The following is a 23,054-nucleotide window of genomic DNA, read 5'->3' as shown; positions in this document are numbered from 1 at the left end:
CTCCAGCATGATTCCACGTATAGTTAGCAGACCGGCGTAACAGCGCTAAATGCTTACAGACCTAAGAACGCGAAGATATCATGGCAAGTTCCTAGACTTTGTTCACGATGTCACCGTCACCAACGCTATCCACGATAATCAAGGACATCTCACGATCAAACAAGAAAAGTTACGATCCATCAACGACACACTGATATCAACGCTGCCCCACGACCGATTAAGGAAATTGACGATCAATCAAGGACATCAATATCACGGACACCATCAACGTCACCGGCGCTTTCGACTATCCCACAACACCATATTGTTCACTCATACATCGTCTAGCTTCCGCTTCAACCCGGCGAACCACTGACGATGAGTTACTAACAACGTACAACTCCCGCAATCGGTACCAACGACATGACCATTGCGTAAGATCATGCAGCATATGATGTCTCCGGCGATGATGAATGGAAGACTTCTCACGACGTCACTTTCTACTCTTCACATCCTCAGTCCAACAAATCCATTCCTTCAAGTATCAGTACGAATATCTCGAGCACCAGGCCCATCTCCCCAAGTGAAAAACAACAGAAAACCCTTTATGTATACATCAACGCCTTTGAAAACACCTTCATGCCTCTACAATCAAGATTACACATCATCATCACACTACCATCCTCATCCACCCTCTCTCCATCATCCTCTCAACTCCCCACAGGCGTCCCACTCCGACTAAGCACACTAGCCGAACTATTAGTCCTGAGCACCGGCGTTGCACTCCGACTCCTCTCCCTCTCGCGATCCCTCTCCTCAGTCTTAACCCGCTCCCTCGCCTCCTCCACAAGCCTCTTAGCCTCGCGTACATTCCGCATAGTCCTACTAAGCTTGCCCTCTTTCCCATCTTGAATCTTCTGCAATTCACCTCTGGCCTCGATATCCTCTTTAGTCTTGGTAACAAAAGACTTAAGACTGACTTTGATATTTTGCCTCAAGTCCTGGCCTTCGTCGAAGATGGCGTCGCTGTCGCGGATGGATTTGACGTTTTCGACGCGGCGCGTTAGGTACAGGGTGGGGCGGCGGGCGGCGGCGGAGGCGGCGGCAGCGAATTGTTCGCGGCGTTGGGCGATGATGCGTTGGACTTCTTCTTCGTAGGCGGTTTCGTAGACGTTGATGTCGACGTTGGAGGGGGATTCCGAGACGATGCAGCCGTCGTCGGGTTCGGGGAGGAAGTCCTCGCCTGTGCCGATGTTGAGGAAGAGTGTGTCTTCTAGAGGGTTGTGCGCGTGGCCTTTTCCTAGGGGTGTGGTTGGCGCTGATGATGATGGGGCGATGCCGGTGGGGGTTGAGATGGAGTGTATGGGCCCGGGTCTGATTGACATGTTCTCGTGGATTATCTTGGCTTCGCTGAGACCTGGGCTTGACTGTGTCGTTGGACTGCTAGAGATAGGTCCTTTGCTGGCGGAACGTTTCCCTGCTGCTTCAGGTCGGAGACCAGGTTTGGTGTATGCCATGTCGTCCATGTTATGGGGGAATCTCTGACCCTTGTCGTCGATTTTGATCTGATGATGTACACCCTCTGAGGAAAGTGCGCTCTCCACTGGTCGGCGATCGTGTGTGTCTTGTGATTTTGACTTGCGTAGTGCTGATGGTCGCATGGACATGGGAGGCTGAACGATTCGCGAGGCACTACCCAGTATACTCTCTATGCGGTCCGGTCGCCGTCTGAACAGTAGCTGCTTGAAGCGCTTCACTGCCCGTACCTGAACATTTGTTAGCACAAGGGTAACTACGATACTCTGATACCAATGCTTTCGCATGCGATAGGGAAGACGTGCACTTACCACTGTTACCAAGTGACCCATGTTGCCTGTGATGGCAGCATTGACTTCCTCATCAGTAGGCGGATCAATGATGATGGCAACATTCTCCGACTTTGCTAATAAAGGATCGCTCCCTTGTCGCGTGACCCACGGGTGTTCCTGGAAAGTCAGTCTTGCACGATGACTTCGAGCAGCCAACTCACTCTGATCTCTTCCATGGTTATTCTCTTCTTGGGATCTTTGTCCATGAGCCTCACCAGAAGATCCTTCAGTTCGGGGTTGCATTCGCTCTCAAACTCCAACGGGTCCATCCGTATTGATTGGTAGAGCTCGATCATACCGTGCTTTTCGAATGGTATACGACCGAAAAGAAGACAATACAATGTGCAGCCCATCGACCATATGTCGGCGGCTCTTCCAGAGACATGGCCATGTTTGGCAACGCACAGCTCCGGCGGCATGAAAGCTGGCGAACCTGCTGACTTGGCCGTCTTCATTTCGCCTTCCTTGTCGAACATCTCTGATACGCCGAAATCGACAATCTTCAGTACGTCCTCTTCGGTGATTAGGCAGTTGTCGGGCTTGATGTCTCGGTGGATAATACCCTGGGCGTGAACTGGCGCATGTTAGCATCAGCTCACGATTAGCCTAACACTCACGTACGGTACTCGAGACCCAGTATCATGTCTCTGAACCAACACCGACACTGCTCTTCGCTGTAGGGGTCGGCGCGCTCCTCGAGCCCAACTTGCATGACAACGCCCTTCTTGCACATCTCCATGACCATGTACAGCGAGTCTTCCTCTGGGTCGTCCAGCACCTCGATTAACGTGACCAGGTTCGGGTGGTGCAGCTTCTTCATGATAGCAATCTCTTCCTTGATCAGCTCGAAAGCATTGTTCTCTTCGGTGACGGAATGCCGGTGCAGGGGTGAATTGAAGCCTATACCAGCAGGGAGGGCGCGCATTCGTTTCGCAGCGGTCGGTCGGCGCAGGAGATTGGACTGAGCGCGTTTCCGGAGTCGGGATTTGGAGAATTCCTTAACAGCCTGCGCGTTGATGCGTCAGCGAGAGCCAATGCCTGTACCTCGAAGGGAACCCGCATCGTCTTGTTGGGGGCATGCGCCCGGGTGGTGCCTTCTCTTTCCGGTGGAGATGATGTCGAGAGAGCTGGTATCCTCACATATTCTTGGCCATACTGGTCGACAGCGAGATGAACGGCGCCAAAGGAGCCGCGGCCAATCTCCTGCTTGACTAGGTACTGGTTGATGCGGTGTTGGGCGCTGCCGTCATCTTCGCTGTTGCTGTACTCGGAGCGCGCATTGAATGTTTCCTGTACTGTCAGATGTAACTCAGGGTCGCAGCTTCTTGATGAATTGGGTCGCACCTTGACACGTCTCGTCGAGGAAGCGGCGCGCTTGTGGTGTCGTAACGGGCTTTGGTATGCGGGTGTTGACCTTGTCTAGCATCAGCTCCGGCCAGGACCAGCACCTCCGCGGGGTAGCCATGGCATATCCCCGGGCAACACGCACATAAACTTGACGGGGGGCGGTCGTCCGGCCTCGCTGACAGCTGGGACTTCTAGGGAGGGTTGCGACGTGTAGATGCGCAGGTCGGACTCGGATGGGCGCTTGGGTGGTGGTGTGGGCGTGGGCGTGGGTGGTTGTGACATAACTACCTCGCAGTCGAGGGCACGGCAGATGCTAAGTACGTAGTTGATAAGATGGACACGGGCCTAGGAGATAGCTAGGGAGAAATAATATGGGGAAGTTCGGGGCGCTGGACTACGACGTTCCGACAGCCCAGGATGTCTTTTGCTATGGGGCCCAACTAGAGAGGGGAGCGATGCAGCGGAGAGGGGGCCTTTCCTGACATTTCTTTCAGCCTCACCCGTTAACGGGCAATCACATCACCCCCATCCACCCAGTGCACTTGGCGCACGCCGTCTCCACCGTCTAGGCTCTCTCCGTTACCCACTCGGCTAGTGAATTGCGTATACACAGCTCCAACTCGCTTCCTCACCTTGGCCTGCCGTATCGCGACGTGCAATTGGCATCGGTGACCAAACCCGCACAGGGCGCTTCCCTATCTCCAACACCACCAAGCTTACCACCTTGCATACCGATAACCTCGCCCCATTGTCGCACACCTTCACCGACGTCATCTTCCCGCAATGGTCCTCTACAGCTTCTACATCTTCGATCGGCACAGTAAGTCGTCATGTCAAGTTGTGATCACCGCTTTGCACACGCGCTGACCGCACGTGCAGCCGAGTGCATCTACTCGCGCCGCTGGACACCCGCCCGCCCAACCTCGTCCTCGTCCAAAGCTGCCCCCCGCCCGCCGTCTGGCGCCTCCATCGCGAGCAATGGCGACGTGGTTGCTGCCGTCCGCAAGGGCATGTCGCACTCCGATGACGAGAAGCTCGTCTTTGGCCTTGTCTTCTCCCTCCGCAACCTCGTCACCAAGCTGGGTGGTGCCGACGACACGTTCCTTTCGTATCGCACCGGCGAGTACAAGCTACATTACTACGAGACGCCCACGCGCATGAAGTTTGTCATGCTCACGGATACAAAGGTTATCAACCTAAGACAGTATTTACATCAGATCTGGGCGAATCTGTATGTAGAGTATGTGGTCAAGAATCCGCTTGCGCCGACGGAGCACCCGGGCGGCATTGGCGTTGCGAATGAGCTGTTCGAGCGGGGGCTGGAGGCCTTTATCACAGCCGTATTGCCAGTATGAACACGATCCCTCAATTGGACAGACAATAGCAAGAGCAGCTTCGGGTACAAAGTGATGGCACACAGCGCATCGAGGGTCTAAGAAGGCCGCCAAGCGTGTTCAGACAATATAGCTATAGAACCCTGAACAACGGCCATCCCTCACGCGAGCACGCGAGAACGTCTCCACGCAAGCAATCCACAAAAGAGCTCTGCGGTCTTCACATAGCAATCGACTGAACGAACAGACGACCGACATACATACAAGCTTCGAGCACACCGGGAGCGGCCGAGCAACCATGCAACCCAGACGCTCCTCGCCCCACATTCATGTACACAGCCTCACACCAAGGCTAGACTACATGACGCTATCTACACAGCTCTATGAGCTTAGCTTCAACAGGCGTGTCCTCCGCCGCGATGTGGCAGCGGGGTGTAGACACATGGCATAGCAGAATCATAAGCAAATATACTATTTTACATGTACTCTGAAGCTCACTTCATGAGATCTCGGTGTGCGCGTTCTGAAGCTGACGTAGGACTGAGTTTACGGTAGTGTAAATGGTGGGGGTCTCTTTGTCTGCCCAGGTCGTCATGATAATCCCCTGGTGGTTTTTGAAGGAAGAAAGAGAGGAGAACAGCCATGGATAGCCCAGCTTCTCCTTTTGGAGTCTCAAAGGGAGAAGGGTGGAATGTGAGAGAAGAAGATGAGTGGCAGGAGGGTGTTTATATACACCTGCCAGGCACCCACGAGGTGCTCATGTCAGGCTGTGTGTCGCTTTTAAAGTCCGCGTAGGAACGTGGAGTAGTGTTTCTAGGTGGTGGGACCGATGTCAATGTTGCAAATACGGTTCGGGTGCCGATCATGTGTCCATCACTATTGTGTTTTGGAAGACGGGCACAGCCATGGGCTTTTTCGACCAAGGTTTGGGTAATCGCAGGAAAGAAGTACAGACAAGTGTGGTAAGATAGAAGAGTTGCAATCGGACTCTATGTGCATGCTCAGCACAGACCCACTCAGTGCCTGTGTAGATGCAGGTGAGAGACTTTCATTCCGCATGGCGATTGGCTGTGTATGTTTGGAGACGTGGAGAAGAAGAGGTCGATCTCATTCATACCCACGGTTGGCTTGAATTCCAAGTGCCGATCATAATACCATCGCATGTTTGTTTTGAGAGACGGACACAGTCATCTATTTTGTTCTCCATGATCTTGGCAAATACCGGAAAGAAGTGAGGATAGGTGAAATGAAGAAGTAGGCGACTTGGTAGAGTTTATATACGCAACAGGTGCGTCACTGCTTAGTGGTCATGGCCAAGTTTTCTTGTTCTTTTGGTTCGCACATTCATTGCTTGGTCATTCGTTTCGGTAGTTTGGAACCAGTGGTCCACCTCATGCATTCGGCTCTCATGGTTATGTTTCGGATGCTGACCATAGATCTTGGTGTTGTCATTCTGGGGCAGGAAGAGGAGTACACAGCCATTACGCTTTTCTTCATGTGTTTTGGAATCTTGGCGGGGGAAGTACAGGAAGTTGTGGAAAGAGGAAGTCACGCTCCAGGACGGTATATATATACAAAAAGAGCTCGAAGCCCCTTGATAACCATAGGTAGTCTTGATAGTCGTTTCAGCACATCGTGAATTGCATTGGTCGTTTTGGATTCGCGACTGTTGTCGACCGGAAGCTCGGTCTCGCTTATGGGCCGATCGTCCACTGGATTTGGGGTTCGGTCATAGTGAACTGGGGCGACTTTTTGGAAGAGAAGGACACAACTATATCAACCGATGGTGTGCGTTTTGGAATAGCGCAGTGAGAAATGCGAATGATAATGAGAAGAACAAGAAGCGCCGCAGACCTTGTGTTTTACACGCGAATGGCATCATATCCATCGCCGCGAACAACTTTAGACTCTCCACATAGAATCTGGCATTTCGACTTTTTGGACCTGCAAGCGACAGGGCGTTCTTGTCTGTGTGATCACTTCTTTTATGCTGGGCCGCTCGTCATACAGCCGGCCCCATGCCCTTTTTTTGAGAGGAGAGAATAGACATTTGTCGAATGCTTAGTATTTTGGATTCTAGGAAGAAGAAGTGTAGAGGAAAAGAGAAGCCAGGAGTGATCGTTTTATGCACGAGATGCGTGGCACCATCACCGATAGCAACGCTAGCCTCTAGAAATCGAAACCATCATCTCTCCCTTCCAGAATCTCAGGCGAAAGAGCGTTCCTGCTCATGAAAATGTTTCCTGTCGTGTTTTGGCGCTCGTTGTGACAATCTTAACCAGTATCTTTCGGCGAGGAGAAAAGGACTAACATATCGTAGTCGTGGTTTGGTTTTTGGTATTTGAGAAGGAGAGACATGGAGCAGAAGAGGGTTCAGAAGCTGTAATTTGTATGCACAAGGTGTGTTGAGCTATCCCAAAGGATTGTAGTGTTTTCTGCACACTACGACACAGGTATGCTTTTTAAGACTTTGAGCAAGACGTCAGTCTCGCCCATAAGTGGTTCGTACTCAGATATTAATGATTGCCAAAACTCAGTAACTAACAGGCTGGCAGGGAGAAAGCAGCCATCAATGGGAGCACACCAAATTTTGGTTTTTGGTATCTCGTAAGAAGGAGTGTAGAGAAAAAGTGATAAGATCGTATTGAGGGGTTTATATGCACGTGCAGCGAAAGGTCCCGCCGTGCTCATCCCGCATTCTCGTTTCGCTTTTTCATACATCGTCGTCGGCTGGAACGTTTCGAGCTGACAAGCCAGAGTTCGGTCTGCTCATGGACATGGCAAACATGGTTTTTAGACTGTCTTCATGGCTTTCTAATATTGTATTTTCAGGAAAGCAGAATGAACAAAGCAGACATGAAAACAGGTCCTCGATCTTCTAGTTCTGCAGAGAGAGGGCTAGGAAAGAAGAATGCTCGCAGCTCGCGCATTATAAGTTTGGCGGGGGAAAGACGACGAGCACATGAGTTGTAGCAGATGTGGAGTTTCTGCACATCTCGAGCTTTTCGTTGCGGTCTGAGTATACCAGCGGAAGCCCTCTCTTTCTCATGAAGTCGTGATCTCATCTTTTCTGGTTCTCAACATATCAACAGCCTGGTTGAGTTTTCAGAGATCGAGAAACGGCCATCACCACTGACCATCTCTCTTCTGATGCCCGTGAAGGAATGTTTCGGAGCAGGAAGACAGGGTGTGGGTTGTGGTTTATATACGCCGGCGAGGACAAGAAGAACACCGCTCATGTAAGCCAATTAACACACTTTCAACACTTCGTAGATTCTGCGCAGCTTTTGGGAGTTTCCAGCGACATCAACGCGTAGTGTGTCTTTTTCAAAGCAGGGACTTACAGGTCTACGTCATCCCATTCTCAAGGAACTGTTTCGAAGAACCGCAGAGCCATTAAAGGAAAGAATTTGTTTTTATTAGCAGATGTCTTGGGTGTAGTGGGTTGGAGCAAAGAAGGGGGTAGGCAGGTAGTAGACCGCGGTTTATGTACACAAGCAGCGACGGAGGCACGAGTACTCATGGTGTCGTTGCCATAATATTTTACTAATGCATCGAAGCCCAAGAAGATTTGCATATTCCAGGAGAAGGGTGCGCGTATTCATGCCATCTATCCAATTCAGTTTTTGGACGCGCATAGCATCTTGGGCATGCGTTTTTCGGAAGTAAAGCGCACCATGTCTTGAGGAGCCGGCGTTTTTGACAAAACTGAAGGAAGTGGGTGATTGAAAGAGAAGGACAAGGTCGGCGGTCGTGGTTTATATACACTGGTGAGGCCGCCTCAACGATGATGGCAAGTAGATGAATACCTTTTTGCTCGTGTTTGCCGGGTCTTTCGTAGAGTTTCATGGAAGTTTTGGTACTATTCCGGTCTTTTTCATAATATCTTTCGCTAGGAATTTGGGGTTATCTGCATGGCAAGGTACTTCAGAGCAATTGAGAAGACCGGGAACAGCCATATCATGATGGGAGATGTCTTTTAGGAATGCCTTCAAGGACAAGTAGAATGTACAGTGTAGGTGGAAGAAGTGAGGAAATGGCTGGTATATATAGCCGAGAGCCCGGCCGTGTCGAGGGCTTCTCCATAGTCGAGCCATGTTTCTGGTTTGAAACTAACAAAAAGGCTTTCAGATCGAGTTCATACCCCCGGGAGAAGCGCTCATGATGGCGTTTCACCACATATTCATGACGTATACAATCTTGGAAAGATGCACACATGTGATCCTCTTATCCCTATCCTGAAGAAAGACGGGATGTGTGTCCATGGTTTGACACAGAATGTAGAGTGGTGAGATCGTACTTGTAGATTGATCACGATCTCGGGTGAGAGGTTCACGGCGTTTATCTCTAAAGGGGTTGGAAGACTGGAGAACATGTACTCCATATTCGCAGTTTTGTATAGGCGCAGTCATTCGCGCAATTTGTAGTCGTTTTTGGTGGAACTGTCGAAAAGAGAGGTGTCAAGGAGAAGTGGTCTGCAAGTGCGGCGTATTTATATGAGTTAGAAGAGCGGAAAGGCGACCCATGATCCCCGAGCAGGAATCTTTTGGAAAGAGGGAATTACATCGCTGGAATCGTACGGTTCTTCTGCGGGTACCGACATACGGCGAGAGAATCTAACTTTTGGTAGAGAGTAAAGTGTGTGATGATAAGAAGCAATGCTTCCCCACGCAGAGTATCGACGTATGTCGTGGGATGTTAGGAGCAACCCATGTATTTCCTGAATCGCTTGTTTGGAGGTGAAAGCGACATCTATTTTGCCTTGCAGTTTGTTGGAACCACAGACATTTGCCATCAATGTTTTTGTTTTGGAGAAGGCAGACATCATAAACACGGATGTTTGTTTTGGTAATTGGAGAAGTAAGTATTGATGAGGAGTATGCGCCCAAGCGGTAGGTTTATATGCCGCGAGACGAGCGAGAGCGGGTCATGTTCTCAGTCTTTCCGTATTTCCAGACGACCATGGATAGCGGCCAACATCTTTTATTCTGAAGCCAGGGCTGTGAAGGTTCTCAACCAGGGAAAGACATGGGATGGCCAACATATAGCATCGGTTTGGAGGATACAGGGTTCTGCAATGATAGAATTTAAGTCACGCAGTACGCGAACTGCTCATCACGAACTCCTTCGCAAATTTTCGAGGCAGAAAAGACATCGGGCGGACCAGGTAGATCTTTTGGAGGAAATAAACAAATTGTGAAACTCGCGGGCGGCGAAAGACATGGCTTTGTCCATTTCGTGTTTGAAGTTCTCGACGGCTGAGAGAAGGATTTGGAAGATGTATGGAGCCGAGGACGCAAGGTTTTATATCTACGAGATTGTACGCTAGCCCAGAAGCTGTAGAAGCGCGAGAATCGTCGTCCATGACTGATACATGTAAATGGCTCTGTGTAGAGTATCGCTGTGCTGGATGACGCCGGAAGGGTAGTGACTGCCCATGGTGCTTCCTTCAGCTCTTTTGAAGTTAGTCAAAGAACTTGAACGATGCGAAAGATGGAACTTTTGCTGTCACGAGGGCAAACTTCATTGCAATCCAATGGAGTGGTTGCTTTTTTTTTTGCAATAGCCGTACGTATAAGGACGATAGCATAAATTCGCCGCATTTGATCGACGCCTATAGACGCTTGTTCATGCTGCTCGTCAGATTGGGATACCATTAGAGGTCGCCGAAGTACGCCATAGAGCTTGCCTGATGAAAGCTGCAATGAAAGCGTGGAAGACGATGAGGATATGCCAAAAGCTGTGTTGTTTGCTTCTTCACCGACCTCCATTATTGTCGATCGCTTTCTTTCAAACGTGGTCGTTGTGTCTACCATCAGCCACGGCACGTGGAGCAATCCATCCCTCTCGAGGTACCGGCCCTATGTCAGGCACTACCCGTGCAGCCGGATCCGAAATTCGCGTAAATCGCGGTCAGTGTGATGAACCAGCATCTAACGAACGTGCGGGTACTTGCGTCGCGTGTGTGAAGTCTATCCCTAGAGTCAACGAACCAATCACCACGAGTCCAGCCGCCACGAGCAGCAGATGTCGTTTCAAGTCGCGCACCAAGTCAGGAACGCGACTGCAAATCGCCCGCTTACCCGGGCCGAGTCAATCCACAGAGGAGCCTGGTCGTGTGTTACGTGACGGCAGCGGGTGAAGTGCCAACTGGTGCTTGCTGACCGTTGAGCGCTCAGCATGGGGCGAAGAGCTTGGCCCGATCATTGCCACGAAGGTCGATTTGAGCGCATTATTGTTCCGAGCAGTGTGCCTGAGACTGCAGGGCGAAGGAACAACAAGACACGTTACGAAGTCGATCACGCGCATGCCAACCGCAGCCCAAGATTACGGCAGAGAAATGACGAGTGCGCGGTAATCCGCGTAGCGTCGCCTCTAAGAAAGGCAGTTCAGACGACTCCAGAGCATACGCCGCGACCAATAAGAAGGGTTCTGGCTAGATGTAACCTTGTATTGTGTAGATCCGAGTGAATGGTTCCTTCCGTCGTAGAGGGCAATAAGAGGTCAGTGCGAGGATGGAGCAGCTGTAGCCGTTGGTGCATAATGGCTTGCAGGATGCAGCGAGGTTGCTGCACGACAGCTTGCCCTTTGACTTGGAATGGCAGCTGCGGTATTTGTTAGTGGCTAGAACGGGATACCAGGAGTGTTGTGATGCATGGGGCTGGTGTAGCGAGTTGCGGTGTGCATGGTGAAGTGGATTGGGAGTGGTGGGGAGGAGACGATGAGGGGCGCCATCTCAGGTTGCTGCATGGCTGCAATGCGGGGCACAAGGTTTGAGGAAGTGCCCCTCTCCTTGTGTATCGCGGAACTGCAAATAATAGACGATGAGATGTAAACAAAGGTTTCCAGGCCTTGTATCTTGCGCGGTCTTTGAAAATCGCTACATGAGATGGCCTCCCCTCGTTGACCAGTGTCAAGAGTGGCTTACCAAGCATTTGTGAAGCTGTGCGGGACACGACCGAGGTGCAGCAGCGCTTGATGGAATTAGCTTGGGCTCGACGATAGTATTTGCCGGCGCATGTTTCGGCGGACCTCGGGAATGGAGGAGATGGTGACAAACGGGATCACGAAAGGGGCCATGATGGTGCGTCACAGTGCTTGGTGGACAGCAGAAACCAGTCAGATGGTAGTGGGAAGATGTCATGCTCCGGATTGGGAATATGTCTCAGGACGAAATTGATGGTAGCCATACGTCAGCGAAGAGTGGAAGGCAAGCTGGCAACGCTCCACTGGATGAGCTCATGGCTATTCAAGGTATGAGTGCGCTTTATTGTTATTGAAGCAGCAGTATATAGCAGAGTCACAAACAAAGACAGCTAAGCATGTGCCGTTTCTTGTCATTGCTAGGACAAGGCTTCTTCGCCGATGGCCCGCACACTTGTGAGATTGCAGCGGTCAACTGCGACGACTGGCGTACATGAAGAAGATGAAAATCGCGCAAGCCAGGCCTGTTGCGTCAAGACGTACACGGCTTCGAGGCAGTGCACACTGACCCATGGATTACCCCTCGCACACCTGAATATTAGACGTGCCGGCCTCGTGAAGAGATTCCGAGATTCGTCGTCCCCAAGCCCGCCCAGCTCGCTGTTGTGCTGCCCATCGCGGATACCGGCCACGCAGCCCTCGCCCAGCCTTCGACATCATCTGCCGCTGATCCGCATTTGCTCGGCACGCGTGCACAGCCACTCTGCTGTGGCTCCCGGACCCCGTGGTGGGAAGCAATTTGAAGCCGCCCCAGACCTCACCGCGACGGCGTTTGTCAGCCCGCCCACGCCTTCCACACTGCGCGCGCCTGCCCGACCTGCCCGTTTGCGCCTGGCGACGAGTCCTTCACAGTCACCGTGTTTCTGCACTACAAATCGCCCCACGCGCGCCTTCCGAACCTCATCTCCACCACCACCCGCCGACGCAGATACGCCGTTTTGACCGCCGTGCAATAACAGCACCTGGGCTTCTTGCCCGCGAGACACCTGCGTCTCCGAACCCATATTCTCCATAGAAAAGACCCACACCACATCCTAGCCGCGCCGGCCAGCGAGAGACGAAAAGCAAGGAATATGGCGGCTCCCACGACCAACAACCCACCCAGCACAGCGCTCAAATCCACGGGCTCGCCGTCCGCCTCCGCCTCGACGGCCTCTTCAGTCCACTCGCAGCCCGACACCAACGTCGTCCTCCCCCAGCCCGTCGTCCACCAATCTGGCGCCAGCAGCGTGCAAGCCGCCGCCGAAGCGCTGCTCAAGCCCAAGAAGCCCACCATGACGTCGCGCCTCAGCAGCATGATGGGCATAAAGACCGCCCACATGGACAAGAATGGCGACGTCAAGGCCACCAACGGCACCTCGCCCAACGGCCGCCCCCCGCCTGCGCGCCAGGGCTCCGTCACGAGGAAGGAGGGGCCCGGCGCTCCCTACAAGCGCTTCTGGCTCAACGACGACGGCTCCCACGAGCATGTCCTCAAGGCCGCCAAGCGCCAGGAGAAGCTTTCCGACATGTTCCAGAGCCTGATGCTCGGCAAGAAGAAGGGCGACAACGCCGAGGACCAGCCGCTCAGTCTCATGTCAAATTGGGTCGACGTCATGCGCAACGAGAAGGAGAAGCTTGCCGAGCAGAAGAACGCCGTCAACGCTCTCCCGCAGACGCTGGTCCAGAAGTACGGCAAGTGCCAGGAGGTCGTCGGACGCGGTGCCTTTGGTATCGTCCGTGTCGCACACAAGCAGGACCCCAAGGACTCGAAACGAGAGCAGCTCTACGCCGTCAAGGAGTTCAAGCAAAGACCCGGCGAGTCGGCCAAGCGGTACCAGAAGCGTCTCACGTCCGAATTCTGCATATCCTCTTCGATGCAACATCCCAACGTCATTACCACGCTCGACCTACTCCAGGACGAAAAGGGCACATACTGCGAGGTCATGGAGTACTGCTCTGGAGGTGATTTGTACACACTCGTCCTCGCAGCTGGCCAGCTCGAGGTGGCCGAGGCAGACTGCTTCTTCAAGCAGCTGATGCGCGGCGTGGAGTACATGCACGAAATGGGCGTCGCACATCGGGATCTGAAGCCTGAGAACTTGCTCCTCACCACACACGGGTCGATCAAAATCACAGACTTTGGCAATGGCGAATGCTTCCGTATGGCCTGGGAGAAGGAGGCACACATGACGGCTGGTCTCTGTGGCTCAGCTCCCTACATTGCACCCGAGGAGTACGTGGACAAGGAGTTCGATCCCCGTGCTGTCGATGTGTGGGCTTGCGGCATCATCTACATGGCCATGAGGACCGGGCGCCACCTCTGGCGTGTGGCTCAAAAGGGCGAAGACGAGTTCTTCGACCGCTACCTCGAGGACCGGAAAGAGGAGGAGGGTTATCGACCCATTGAGGTTTTGCGAAGAGTGAGTCTCAGCCTATATCATTCTTGGAATTATGCTAACAACTCCCCAGCGACAATGTCGTAACGTCATCTACTCAATCCTCGATCCCATACCTGCCCGCCGCCTGACTGCACACCAAGTGCTTGCTTCTGAATGGGTCTCCGAGGCCAAGGTCTGCCGTGCAGGCAACGAAGGCTTCTAGGCCACTTGATTACGGCTGGACCTCCATATTCTTAGCCTTCGTCCTCGCTCACACGACACGGATCTTGAGCCATTTGTCTGGATGTTTGCGTTCGTTTCTTGACTTGGATTTCTTATTTTGGACATACCCCCTTTACGCCCGATGCCACAGCATAGCGAGATTTTGGGCATCGGCAGCTTGTTGCACTCTCGTATGGCGTTTTCTCCTCTCGGCATCAACGGATCACCATAACGATACACACGAGTACTAGATGATGGCGTACGACGTTGAAGAGCGATGGTGGCGGAATGTACGGTTTGGGTGTAGACCTTCGCTCGCTTGTTAATGGATACTGGCGGCTTGTATCACGGTTGCATAGGGTAGAGCAGCCCGTTATGAATTTCTATACGAACAGCACGCATTTGTATATGAGCGTGCCGCGTGCCACGCTATCAGATATGACCCTGCATATGTCTACCATGAATTTACACATCCGAGCAACTTAGAACATGACATGCAGAAGTGTCTTGCAGAATGCAAACATTTCAGATCACATGCATTGGACGTGAGTCAAGTATGGCGGACATCTCTATCTCTTGGCAACGTCATCGCTTAAACATTCCAAGGTTGGAGGCGCCGCAGCCATTCACTAGGCAAGCGGTGAAACAATCAAACGTGTCTTGACGAATGCGAACGCCTGTTCACGCCGCGCCTGCAACCCCAGCTCCTCCTGGCCTACCCCATGTTCCTCCTTGACTTCACTGGGCGGCTCGAAGAAATGCAACCAAGCAATGCTCACGACTGGCACTCCGCTCCGTAATTGGGCTCTCTTCCTGCTGCTATGCAGCGCACCCGCGTCCACCCTCGCTGAGGCAGCGAATGAGGCGCCTACCGTTGAATCGAGCGCTACTGCACACTCAGGTGCCACGACGCAGCATACCTCTACCCCCGCGCCTTCGCCCACATCCTCGTCGTCGCCTTCACCGTCGTCCGTTCGGAGATACACCAAGAGTCAAAGCACGTGTCCGTACCGCACCATAAACTACATCACGCATACACTCCCGCAGCAATGCGCAAAGACGAGCTGGTCAGCGCCCCCCGAGGCAGGCGCGACTAATGGCACGGGCGCCGAGGAAGGAGCTCTAGCTGGTCTACAGACTCCAATACCTGGTTTAGATGGAGGACTAGAGGGCATTGCGGGAGGAGACAAAAGCACAACCCCAGCAGTAGCGCCCCAGGCTGATCCGACTGGCGCAAGCTCAACTGCATCTAGCAGCGACACAGCAGGCACAGAGCCGGAGCTTGACTTGGAGGCGGACTCGCCATTCGACAACGCCAATTTCCTCTCCTTTGACGAGTGGAAGAAGAGGAACCTGGCCAAGGTCGGTCAGTCACCGGAAAATGTTGGACAAGGACGGGCAGCAGGCACAGACCAAGCCGCACGGCGACGACCCGTCAACGTCAACGCCCTGGACTCACTCGGCGACGAGGGTGAGATCTCTATCGACTTTAGTGGCTTTGGCTCCCCGGACGATGAGAACGTAGCGAACAACTTCCAGCATGGCAAACAAAGCGCGGATGCTTCAAAAGCTGCTGGCGGAGAGGGCAAGGTTGCACCAAGCTCATGGGCTCTCAGCAAAGACGCAGGCAAGACGTGCAAGGAGCGCTTCAACTACGCCTCATTCGACTGTGCTGCTACCGTGTTGAAGACGAACAAGCAGGCGAAGAGCTCGTCTTCCATCTTGGTAGAAAACAAGGACAGCTACATGCTGAACATATGTTCCGCAGACAACAAGTTCCTCATAGTAGAGCTCTGTGACGACATTCTCGTGGACACCATCGTTCTCGCTAACTACGAGTTCTTCTCCTCCATGTTCCGTCATTTCAGGGTGAGCGTGTCAGATCGCTATCCCGTGAAGATGGAAAAGTGGCGCACGCTGGGCACGTTCGAGGCACGGAATTCGAGAGACATTCAGCCTTTTCTCATTACTGAGCCGCAGATCTGGGCAAGATATCTGCGTGTGGAGTTTTTGACTCAGTTTGGCAACGAGTACTATTGTCCGCTTAGCGTTTTGCGTGTCCATGGTACGACGATGATGGAGCAGTTCAGGCAAGAGGAGGAGGAAGCGAGGGGTATCGAAGATGATGAGAATCTGGAGGCTGAGGGTGTTGAGGTTAAGAAGGCGGCTGAGGATAGTGGGCCCCTGCCGCCAGAGGAGATACCGATCGAAGCGGTAAAGGATCTCAGCACAAGTTCAGATGCCTCAGCGGCTAACGAAGTTGCTCAACGAGATGTCTCGCCGGAGGTCAAGACTGAGTCGCCTCGTAACGATGTGCCATATGGAAGGCCTCCGTCGCCTACAGACATGGCAGAGCCAGTGGTGGATAAGCCCCAGCATCAGCCTGTATCAAACTTGACGTCTATCTCATCTTCGTCGGTGATAGGCGATCAACAAATCACGAACGAGAACAGTACAGCCAGCGGGGAGACAAAATCGTCCGCCGCCCCTTCGCCAAGCCCGACAGATGCCACTCCGCAAGTTCAGAGTCCTACATCTGACGCCTCTGCGATCAACTCTTCGAGTTCCATGTCTCGAGTCGACAGTGCTACAACACAGACTACCAACGCTACAGGCTCCTCTTCGAGCGTTCCATCAGCCAAAGCATCAAACAACAGCACCGTCGCAAGTCCACCATCGCAAGGACGAGGGTCGTCTACACAGCCAAACGCGCCTGCACCCTCAACGCAAGAATCATTCTTCAAGTCGATACACAAGCGCCTCCAGTACCTCGAAGCTAACAGCACGCTTTCACTACAATATATCGAAGAACAGTCCCGCGCTCTCCGAGATGCGTTTGTGAAAGTGGAAAAGAGGCAACTGGCAAAGACAGAGAAGTTCTTGGACCATCTTAACAGTACCGTCATGCTGGAGCTGAAGAGCTTCCGCAACATGTACGATCAGCTATGGCAGAGCACAGTCATCGAGATAGAGAGCATGAAAGAGCGCCAGCAGTCCGAAATCGGCGAGATAGGCACTCGTCTAAGTCTAATGGCGGATGAACTCGTCTGGCAGAAGAGAATGGCCGTTGTGCAATCCACCCTTCTACTTCTCTGCCTGGGTCTGGTTCTCTTCGTCAGATCAGGTACTCTAGGATCCACGGCCGATGTACCAATCGTGCAACAGCTAGGCAGCAAGTACACCAGTTTCTTCGAATCTTCGCCTCCGCGTAGTCCACCAGATACCTCAGGCATGGCGCGACAACGCCGTACTTTCCGCAACATGTGGAAGAGCGATGCGTCTGCCCACCTCAGCGACCACCACAACGACAGCGATGGTGGTGGTCAACACAATCTGTCTGATGCCGAAACTGATGGTCTGAGAAGTCCGGTGCAGATAGAGTATAGTCCGCCTACACCTACAACGCCTACCATACATTCCGCCATACATAGAAACGGCGACCATCGAGACGAAGACATATCAGGTCCACCTATGCGCGTAAACGGCCTTCACAACAACCACGACAACCCAGAACACGATGATAGAAAAGAAAATATTCCTCCAACACCTTCGTCGGCAGTATCGAACGCAGAAGACCAAGCCGCCCGAATCCAAGTCCTAGAAACACAGTCCGGACCTGCGACGCCAAACGGAACGAGGGATAGTAGACCGAGTTGGGAGGAAGTGGATCGCGCTATGGATTTGTTGAAGGCGGAGGAGGCGGGGCAGCATGGCAGTGCACAAGGGCGGGGGAAGGTGGAAGAGTTGGTGTCGCGGGGTTCGCTGGATTCGCCGCGCTCATCAGGTTCGATAGACAGTCCAGGGTCGCCGGGTTCGCTGCGTTCGCCTGGAAGTCCGGGGAAGAAGAGGAAGAAAAAGGGTGGGGGCAATGGGAACGCGCATGGTGGTGGAGGTGGGCTTGGGAATGGGGGTGCAAGCGGTGGACAGGGGAAGAAGAAGAGGAGTCCGCTGAGGAGGAGTCATAGTAACTTTGACGGGGGCGGGGGGAGTGGGGAGTGACGCATCTTTCACGTGAAGGGTGCGCGATGGTCTTTGGGTTTCAACAAGAGCGAATGGGCGTTGCATCTTCGGCGTATTGGGACAACGGGTCTTGATTACGACGCTTCACTTTGAAGCAGAGGTTCAGGTGGCGTATATAGTCGTTATTGAATATGCATAGCACTGCATACCATCGCACACTTATATCTCGAGCATGTCCATGCTACATCATCACACATGTCTCATGTCTCACGTCTTGGAAACATTTCCCATCCCATCTCCCATGAAACTCCTTCCTAATCTAGTAACTTCTCGGAAAACTGTTGATTGCGGTTTCACTCCTACCCTCCAACCAACCACCCCGTTCTCCCACCCCTACACTCCTACGACGACTGCATTCCTGTACTTCTGCTATATGTACATGCGCGACTCTAAGTTTATTAGCCATTCGCGACATCTAGAGCTTAGAGCTCTATAGAGATTGGATTGCTATAGTGTCGAGCGGTTGAGATAATAGAAAGGGGGGAGTTGGTGGTGGTGGTGGTGGTGGTGGTGGTGGATGGTGATGCTTCCTAATCGGGTAAGTTATAGGAAAGTGTGGATAACGGTGAGCTTTCACGGGCGCGTCTTGGGCGGGCAGGGAGAACAGCGCGAATCGCGCGGGTTTGGCGAACAAGGCGACTTTGGCAAACTTTGCGAACGCTGCGTCTTGAGCGAATGGCGCAAACATGGCAGATGTGGCTACTACGGCGGCCAGCGCTGCCAGCACGGCCATGGCAAACCTCGCGCCGGCAACGGCAAGGTCCTGCAGGGCGTCGATGGCGCGCAGGAGCACGAAGACACCTTGCTATAATCTACAGTTGAGCCAAACCTTCCTAATTGGGTAATGTCTGAGAGGTTTGTAGACGTGCGAAGCTTGCTGCGTTGGGAGGTTTCGTGTGAAGATCATAGACTCTTTTTCTGTTTTCCCTAGCACAGATAGCGGGGGAGCCAGAAGTCTAGGAGAGAGCTGGATTAGGAAGGTTCTAAGGTTTGGGGCAGGTGTGGATAGTAGGTGTATATTGCCTACCAAGTCGTCAAGCTCGGTCGAATAAGATATCTAGATTCTAGTGACACTAAATAAAGAAGGGGAAGACGAAAACGAGAACGGTTCGCGGCAAGCCGGTTTTAGGCGATCGTTAATCACAGCATCTTTCACACCTCCTACGCCGTGGTTCAACCTCACGAACCCGCGGGCCTATATCGCAGCACCAGACACGTCCCGATTAGGCAAGCTCTGAGCAGCTGTAGATTATAGCAACTCTCACAACACACCTACCACCAGCCCCAACGACGTCTGAACTCAGGTTCTGGCGTTGTTAGGAGTTGCTGTTGAGTACTGCTTGGCATATAGACCGAATCAGGCAAGTAATGAAAAGCCGTCGATCGCCGGCGTCCGCATACTTACCACACGCCCTCGTCGTCTGAACCTTCTGACCCTCCAACGGGTCGTTCGCGCTAGGAATCGCAGTGCACTTCTGTAATCGCCGGTGCCTGACCAAGACTGTGCAGACAGTCGCTCGGATGCATACGTCTGCCTTCCCGTCGCACAATGAGGCTGAGAGCCAGCCTTGTCTACCTGCTCTTCCGCGTTAGAGATGGCAGGTACACTCGGCCCCCACACCCACTCTCCAAAGCCACCTCATACAGTACCGCTCGCATACCTCGTCTTCCACGCTAGAAACTGCAGTGCACTTCCCAATCGAGCTGCTGGATGCCCAGTCTCGCACTCCCTTCCCATCGTGTAAGGCTGAAACCCAGCCTTATTTCTAGCTGGTCTTCTGCGCTTGAGATTGCAGTGCAGTACGGGAGTTCACCACACCTGTCGCTCAGCACCCATCATCCTCATACAGCGCCGTTCGCTTACCTCCCCTCCCACGCTACAGACCGCATTGCACTCCCCAAAGCAAGTGTCGAACTTACTACGGATGCTTACAGTGAACATCGATTATGCAGTTTTGCACCCACGTTTTCCTTCTCGTTGCGTAAGGCTGGTCTTCAGCCTTACCTATACCTCCTCTTCTGCGCTAAAGATTGCAGTGCACCTGCAGGCAGCGAAGGGGGTGGTGTGTACCCGCATCGTTGCCAATACACCTCAGCCGCTCCCTCACTTCATCTTCTACGTTAAGAATTGCAGTGCTGTGCGTCTAACACCGCCACGACCGGCTACTGATGCGAATGTCCTTGGTAACGCCGGTATTTCGACTCAGCCAATAGCACATGCATCATCAGTCTACCTCTGTAAGATGCTGGCTGCGCACCTTTGCTCATACTTCTCTTATCTTCTCCTCGCACAAGGCTGAGGTTCAGCCTCTCACGTGTGCTTCGACCTGCTCTTCCACGCTAGAGATTGCAGTGCACCAACAGCACAGCCGCATATTTGCCACCGCGGTGCACAAGACTGGTTCTCGGCATTGTTTTACTGCCTACCAAAGTCTTTCATGAGGTTGGAGATCGCAGCGCAGCTACGACTGATACCACTATCAAGACGCAGGCAAGGATTGTGATCCGTGAAAGATACTTAATTACGCGACGGTATCGCAGTGTGACAACAAATAGTGAACACAGATATGGCACACCTCCCCCACATGCAGCTGTCAATGACAAAGACCTTTATGTTCGAAGGTAATGTTGAGGCAGCTCTCTCGAACGTATTGCCGTCCAATGCCCTGACCACACGTTCATTCACTGCGAACAAAAACGTGGCGAAAAGTGGGTTACGAGCGGCATGCACTCCTTTCTGCAACTGCTCGTCTACGCTGGGAATTACAGCGCAGGGACGCTCTCACCCAATTGTTCAGATTTGTTTCCTAGCCAATCAATACCCAAGTACCATCTCAATGACCAATCTGAAGCAAGGCCAGGCTCCAGTCTGAGTCAAGGACGCACTCTGTTGTTCTACCCAACCAGGTAAGTCGCCAAGGACGCCTCATCTTCTCTGATGCACACTGCCCCACTCTCGAAAGGTCTTCCGCGCTATAGATTGCAGTGCAAAGTATGGGGGCCGAAACCACTGAAGTCGTTATTCACTCCTGCCTGACCATCTCGTTCCACTGTTTGACAAGGTTGTGATAAGTTGAATTTGCACCTCTTGCAATCATCTCAAACCTCTGCGCCGTACGAAAGCATTGCGATCCGTACCCTGCATATATTTGAATGGTTTCTAAGAATACTATGAGCCTCCTTCGGCGATATACTCAGGTCGAAAACCTAGGAACTGTGGTATACTCTATTTCGTGTCCTACCTTTCCAGTGACCAAACATCATTTTCGACTGAATAAACGATTCAAACTAATCCCACTTTTCTCCATCTATCCCGTCAGCCTCATTACCCTACCTTCTCATCCACACTAAGAATCGCAGTGCGGGCTGTTGAACCTTCAGCTTTGTCCCATCAACCTCTCTTCCGCGCTAGAGATCGCAGTGCAATATGCGTCGGCTGACTAGATGTCTTCCACTCCCTGAAACTGCAATATCCAACCACATATCAGATCAGCCTCGTGTGAACTGCTCTTCCACGCTAGAGATTGCAGTGCAAGATCCATGCCGGATTCGACAAGGAGCATCTACTAACCACGATGGTCAAACATCCCGGAATCTGGCTGCCTAGATGTTCGTTCGCTTTCGGCATAGCTTTCTCACCGGTCAGCCATGTCTGTCTGCTCCTGCGCGCTAGCAATTGCAGTGCAAAAGCCTCAAGATGATGATGAGAAGGAGGATATTGGTTTAACGCCTTAAGCAGCCTCCCACGAGGCATTCTGGCGGGCACCGCCGAGGGATTATAGTGGTGATGCACTACCTCGTGTGCCTGTTCTAGATGAATTAAATACATGTCGGAGGGAAGAGGAAGACCTCCGGTTGTCTCTCATGCCCGTTGTGTTCAGCGGCAACATTGCCTAGGTAGTGTTGTAGCGGCGCACCGCCAAAAGCCTCAAGAGACGCTGCGTAAGGCTGGTCTTCAGCATTGCCTCCACCTGTTCTTCTACGCTACAGATTGCAGTGCATCGGTACTAGATCGAGCTGCATGCGCAACATCCTCCATACCTTCACTTCAAGCATTCGCTCACTTCCTCCTCTACGCTAAAAATTACAGTACAACCATAATTTTCCCTTGCTAAAACTCATTGGTACCGAGTCCTCGGATTTGGGTCATTTACCTTCCACACATGACCCTGGTATTCTGTTCACATGGCTCGTCGCTGCAATTTTCGAGAAGTGGATACAATGTTCCAGGTAAGTAATCCCTTCACAGAAGCAAGGAGACTTCTCCCTGATACACTCATAGCTAATATTCGGCCTTCTCTCCTCTCTCCTCATTACGCCAGGGATTACAATGCAAAACACATTTTATAACACAGGATATAACCTATGCCAGAACCAGATCACCAGTTCCTGAGACTGCTCATCCGCACTAGATATTGCAGTGCAACCCGCGCTCATAACATTGGGGCCCGTACATGCGCAATCGTCCTTTCCGGTGAGCAATAGGATTCTCGCTACTGGCTACTCCCCTACCGCCCTTCATGGATACCTAGGTATAGCCGATAGTAGACACGCATGGTGGTAGTTCGTCCACCCTAAAGATTGCAGTGCAGCCTCTTTGACTGGTCACAACCTGACTTACAAGGCGGACAAGGCGGCCACGACTGCCTTACACTATACCTAGGTACCCTTTCTTTTCATTCGTTCGCCTACCTGAGTATCCTGCGGGCGTCTAACCGTTGCTTGCTCTCATTTACACAGAGTCCTGAGCAGGCTCCTGTTCGAACATGACTTTGTCAATTGGGTTTGCAAGCCTCCCTCGTTAACCACAGCGAATGTACTCCAGAGCTCTTAGGCACAAGCCCTAGTCAGCTGTGTGCTCTTCCAGCATCTGGATAGCTCACGTCAAAAACCTGCCAAGACATTGAGAAATACCTTCGTTGGTTGGGTTTGCAAGCCAC

At 52.5% G+C, this 23,054-nt stretch overlaps 7 protein-coding genes across 7 annotated transcripts; 5 read left to right on the top strand and 2 right to left on the bottom strand.

Moving 5' to 3' along the window:
• Positions 1–491: 491 nt before the first annotated feature.
• BKA58DRAFT_395369 (kinase-like domain-containing protein) lies at positions 492–3,638 on the bottom strand. The gene is made up of 7 exons (XM_046171287.1): positions 3,337–3,638; positions 3,192–3,261; positions 2,988–3,137; positions 2,469–2,853; positions 2,009–2,421; positions 1,821–1,964; positions 492–1,745 (listed from the first exon to the last, which is right to left on the bottom strand). Exons 1-7 carry the CDS (start codon positions 3,474–3,476, stop codon positions 690–692), a joined length of 2,358 nt encoding a protein of 785 aa, XP_046019893.1. The 5' UTR covers positions 3,477–3,638; the 3' UTR covers positions 492–689.
• Positions 3,625–4,599, top strand: BKA58DRAFT_73332 (trafficking protein particle complex 1). Its single transcript, XM_046175826.1, has 2 exons — positions 3,625–4,014; positions 4,074–4,599. Exons 1-2 carry the CDS (start codon positions 3,978–3,980, stop codon positions 4,547–4,549), a joined length of 513 nt encoding a protein of 170 aa, XP_046019892.1. The 5' UTR covers positions 3,625–3,977; the 3' UTR covers positions 4,550–4,599.
• A 5,458-nt stretch (positions 4,600–10,057) lies between these two features.
• BKA58DRAFT_73298 (uncharacterized protein) lies at positions 10,058–10,908 on the top strand. Its single transcript, XM_046175825.1, has one exon. It carries the CDS (start codon positions 10,221–10,223, stop codon positions 10,668–10,670), a length of 450 nt encoding a protein of 149 aa, XP_046019891.1. The 5' UTR covers positions 10,058–10,220; the 3' UTR covers positions 10,671–10,908.
• Positions 10,909–11,893: 985 nt separating this feature from the next.
• BKA58DRAFT_406721 (uncharacterized protein) lies at positions 11,894–12,454 on the top strand (the record flags this gene model as incomplete). The annotated part of the gene is made up of 1 exon (XM_046171980.1): positions 11,894–12,454. The coding sequence occupies one exon, from the start codon at positions 11,894–11,896 to the stop codon at positions 12,452–12,454; it is 561 nt and encodes a 186-aa protein (XP_046019890.1).
• A 131-nt stretch (positions 12,455–12,585) lies between these two features.
• Positions 12,586–14,095, top strand: BKA58DRAFT_326847 (kinase domain-containing protein; the record flags this gene model as incomplete). Its single annotated transcript, XM_046168082.1, has 2 exons — positions 12,586–13,914; positions 13,964–14,095. 2 exons carry the CDS (start codon positions 12,586–12,588, stop codon positions 14,093–14,095), a joined length of 1,461 nt encoding a protein of 486 aa, XP_046019889.1.
• A 622-nt stretch (positions 14,096–14,717) lies between these two features.
• On the top strand, positions 14,718–18,276 carry BKA58DRAFT_395361 (UNC-like C-terminal-domain-containing protein). Its single transcript, XM_046171286.1, has one exon. The coding sequence runs from the start codon at positions 14,866–14,868 to the stop codon at positions 18,091–18,093; it is 3,228 nt and encodes a 1,075-aa protein (XP_046019888.1). The 5' UTR covers positions 14,718–14,865; the 3' UTR covers positions 18,094–18,276.
• Positions 18,277–18,544: 268 nt separating this feature from the next.
• On the bottom strand, positions 18,545–18,847 carry BKA58DRAFT_406719 (uncharacterized protein; the record flags this gene model as incomplete). The annotated part of the gene is made up of 1 exon (XM_046171979.1): positions 18,545–18,847. The coding sequence occupies one exon, from the start codon at positions 18,845–18,847 to the stop codon at positions 18,545–18,547; it is 303 nt and encodes a 100-aa protein (XP_046019887.1).
• Between the last annotated feature and the right edge of the window lie 4,207 nt (positions 18,848–23,054).

This window comes from Alternaria rosae, assembly GCF_020736505.1.
Source record: "Alternaria rosae strain MPI-PUGE-AT-0040 chromosome Unknown BKA58scaffold_15, whole genome shotgun sequence".
Lineage (NCBI taxonomy): Eukaryota > Fungi > Ascomycota > Dothideomycetes > Pleosporales > Pleosporaceae > Alternaria > Alternaria rosae.
Note: the sequence above shows the minus strand (reverse complement) of the source record. Positions and strands in the feature narration are given on the sequence as shown.

Bases quoted from the DNA above. Each gene is read 5' to 3' on its own strand.
- BKA58DRAFT_73298 (XM_046175825.1), top strand. From the start codon at position 10,221: ATGAAAGCTGCAATGAAAGCGTGGAAGACGATGAGGATATGCCAAAAG.
- BKA58DRAFT_395361 (XM_046171286.1), top strand. From the start codon at position 14,866: ATGCTCACGACTGGCACTCCGCTCCGTAATTGGGCTCTCTTCCTGCTG.
- BKA58DRAFT_73332 (XM_046175826.1), top strand. From the start codon at position 3,978: ATGGTCCTCTACAGCTTCTACATCTTCGATCGGCACA. The intron at 4,015-4,073 runs GTAAGTCGTCAT...CCGCACGTGCAG, and splicing joins CTACATCTTCGATCGGCACA to CCGAGTGCATCTACTCGCGC.
- BKA58DRAFT_395369 (XM_046171287.1), bottom strand. From the start codon at position 3,476: ATGTCACAACCACCCACGCCCACGCCCACACCACCACCCAAGCGCCCA. The intron at 1,965-2,008 runs GTGAGTTGGCTG...CTGACTTTCCAG, and splicing joins TAACCATGGAAGAGATCAGA to GAACACCCGTGGGTCACGCG. The intron at 1,746-1,820 runs GCACGTCTTCCC...ACAAATGTTCAG, and splicing joins ACTTGGTAACAGTGGTAAGT to GTACGGGCAGTGAAGCGCTT.